This window comes from Emiliania huxleyi (assembly GCF_000372725.1).
Source record: "Emiliania huxleyi CCMP1516 chromosome Unknown EMIHUscaffold_1526, whole genome shotgun sequence".
NCBI lineage: Eukaryota > Haptophyta > Isochrysidales > Noelaerhabdaceae > Emiliania > Emiliania huxleyi.
In genome coordinates this window covers 3,615-5,665 of record NW_005201062.1, presented here as the reverse complement: position 1 = coordinate 5,665, position 2,051 = coordinate 3,615, and the positions used below count along the sequence as shown (strand labels likewise).

At 63.7% G+C, this 2,051-nt stretch overlaps 3 protein-coding genes across 3 annotated transcripts in view; 2 read left to right on the top strand and 1 right to left on the bottom strand.

The window, feature by feature from the left end:
• Positions 1 to 315, top strand: part of EMIHUDRAFT_253008 (hypothetical protein) — a gene marked incomplete at both ends in the record, with an annotated part of 1,606 nt that extends 1,291 nt beyond the window's left edge. Inside the window, one exon of the mRNA XM_005786263.1 lies at positions 160 to 315. Within this exon, the coding sequence (XP_005786320.1) occupies positions 160 to 315 (156 nt within the window). The remainder of the gene's footprint in view (positions 1 to 159) is intronic.
• Positions 316 to 396: 81 nt separating this feature from the next.
• On the top strand, positions 397 to 852 carry EMIHUDRAFT_253007 (hypothetical protein; the record flags this gene model as incomplete). The annotated part of the gene is made up of 3 exons (XM_005786262.1): positions 397 to 516; positions 543 to 673; positions 741 to 852. 3 exons carry the CDS (start codon positions 397 to 399, stop codon positions 850 to 852), a joined length of 363 nt encoding a protein of 120 aa, XP_005786319.1.
• Positions 853 to 1,132: 280 nt separating this feature from the next.
• Positions 1,133 to 1,644, bottom strand: EMIHUDRAFT_253006 (hypothetical protein; the record flags this gene model as incomplete). The annotated part of the gene is made up of 2 exons (XM_005786261.1): positions 1,133 to 1,242; positions 1,392 to 1,644. The coding sequence occupies 2 exons, from the start codon at positions 1,642 to 1,644 to the stop codon at positions 1,133 to 1,135; spliced, it is 363 nt and encodes a 120-aa protein (XP_005786318.1).
• Positions 1,645 to 2,051: the final 407 nt, after the last annotated feature.

Below are 2,051 nucleotides of genomic sequence, written 5' to 3'. Positions count from 1 at the left end.
CGCTCGCCTCTCCAACGCAAGGGGCGGTAGGGACAGGTTGCCCTTACCCTCCTCCAGCAGTCTCAGAACCAGCTCTTCTTCTGGGCCGGGACTTGCTCCTCATCAGTTTCCTAGTCCTTTCCTAGACCTTTCCTGGAACCTTCGTGTAGGTACGGCCAGGACCTGCTCCTCATCAACTTCCAGTGCCCTGCAAAGGGCGGCGGCTCCGTCTCGGTCGTGCTCTGGTGGGTCATGACGGAGCGCGCGGCCGAGGACGCGCGCTTCACGGGCCTCTGGCGGCGCTTCATGGACAGCGGCGACGACAAGTGGCGCTGAGCTGCATGAAAAAAAGAAACAAGGCGACGGGCGGTGTTTCTTTTTCTAGGCGACGACAAGTGGCGCGGGCTCCGCCTCAAGATGATCCCGTGCGTCGTCGAGGGCAACTTTTTCGTCAAAAAGCTGCTCGGCGACCGCCCCGTGCTAATCAAGGCCCTCCCGCCGCGGTACCACACCTCCAGAGTGTCGAATCCAGAGTGGGTTCAGGTCCTTGGGTGGTGCGGTAGGCCATCAAGACGCGGTACCACACGGGGCCCGGCTACATCGAGGTTGTCGGCGACATCCTCTCCTCCAAGATGGCGACCAACATGTGGCGCGGCGTCGAGTCTTTCGCCAAGTCGCTCGTCGTCGATTTGGGGTCTGTGCTCGTGCTCCTCATCAACTTCCTAGACTTTTCCTAGACCTTTCCTGGAACCTTCCTGTAGGTTTGTGCTCGAGGCGCAGGCGGAGCAGGAGCTGCCCGAGCGGCTGATGGGCACGGTGCGTTTCCATCGCATCAACCTCCGGAAGGCGGTGCCGCCGCCGACGACGCCCTAGGTCGCCGCCGCAGCGGCTGCCGTCGTGAGCCCGCACAGCAGCGCTGATCTCAATGCTTCCGTCAGCCGCGGCCAGGCAATACGCATTCGATGCCCTTGGCTCGCCCTCACCCCCCGCGGTACACTAGCATTCTGGTAGTATACTCGCCGATGAATGGACCCCTCGCGGTCGCGCCGGCGCTCCGGCTCCACGCCATATACACCATTGGCGCGACGGCGTGCGGTCACCGCACCTGTCTCCCCTGTCCGAGGTGTCCCCGGCTTTGCCGCACCTGAACAGCTTAGTATGTTTTTCGGTTCTGTACTGACCCCGAGTGCGGCGCGGTGCCCTGGGACCCGATGGGCTTTTCGCCGAGTACGGCAAGTTTGGCAGCTTGCCCGCCAAGCTCGCCTGGTAACGGCTACTGTGTCCAGGGCAGGGCGGATAAAAGGATTTTTACAACGGGCGGAGAAAAGAAAAAAGGCTGGGCGCGGCTACTGGAAGGGAGAGGCACTCTCTGGCCTGCAGGTTTGCAGCCTCGGCTAGATGCGCTCGTGGACCGGCATGCGCCACCCCGGTGGACTGGTCCGGAGCCTCCAACACTGCTGGCGTGCGGACAAAGCCGAGACTAGAGCCGAGAAAGTCAGCCAACGAAAAGTTGTGCGCCGCAGGTAGGGTGCCTGCGGCTACCGTGTCCCCGGTGATGTACTTCTTAAACGCACTCTGTATCCATGGCCACGACCCATACTGCGCCGGGCCCGGCATGTAGAAGAGTAGGACAGCCGCGTGCGGACCGACGACGGTGCCGGGCATGGCATGGACGGCATCGTCCCAGGGTAGCGGAGCCCAGGAAGACGGAACGTGCGAACTCGCGCGCGTGCTGTTGAGGCTTTGCTGCCGCTCCTCGCGTGATACACCATGTGGTAGTACTCTCGACGCGCACACTTCGGCGGCCGGCGGAGGCGGATGGTGTTGATCGAGGCGAGGAGACGGGGCTCGTCAGCCCACCGGCGGAGCCACTCGTAGTCGTACTTGATGCCCGGGCTCGAGATGTGGTACCTCGACCCGCGATCGCGGAAAGCGGCCCGCCGCGCGTCATCGGCAGCAGCCCTGGCCCTTTCGCGGTCCTCGGCGCTCTGCCCATCGCCACCGTCTCGCCACCGTCTCGCGCGCAGCCGCCATCCGATGCCCGGGAGGGTATGGGCAGAGAACCTCAGGGA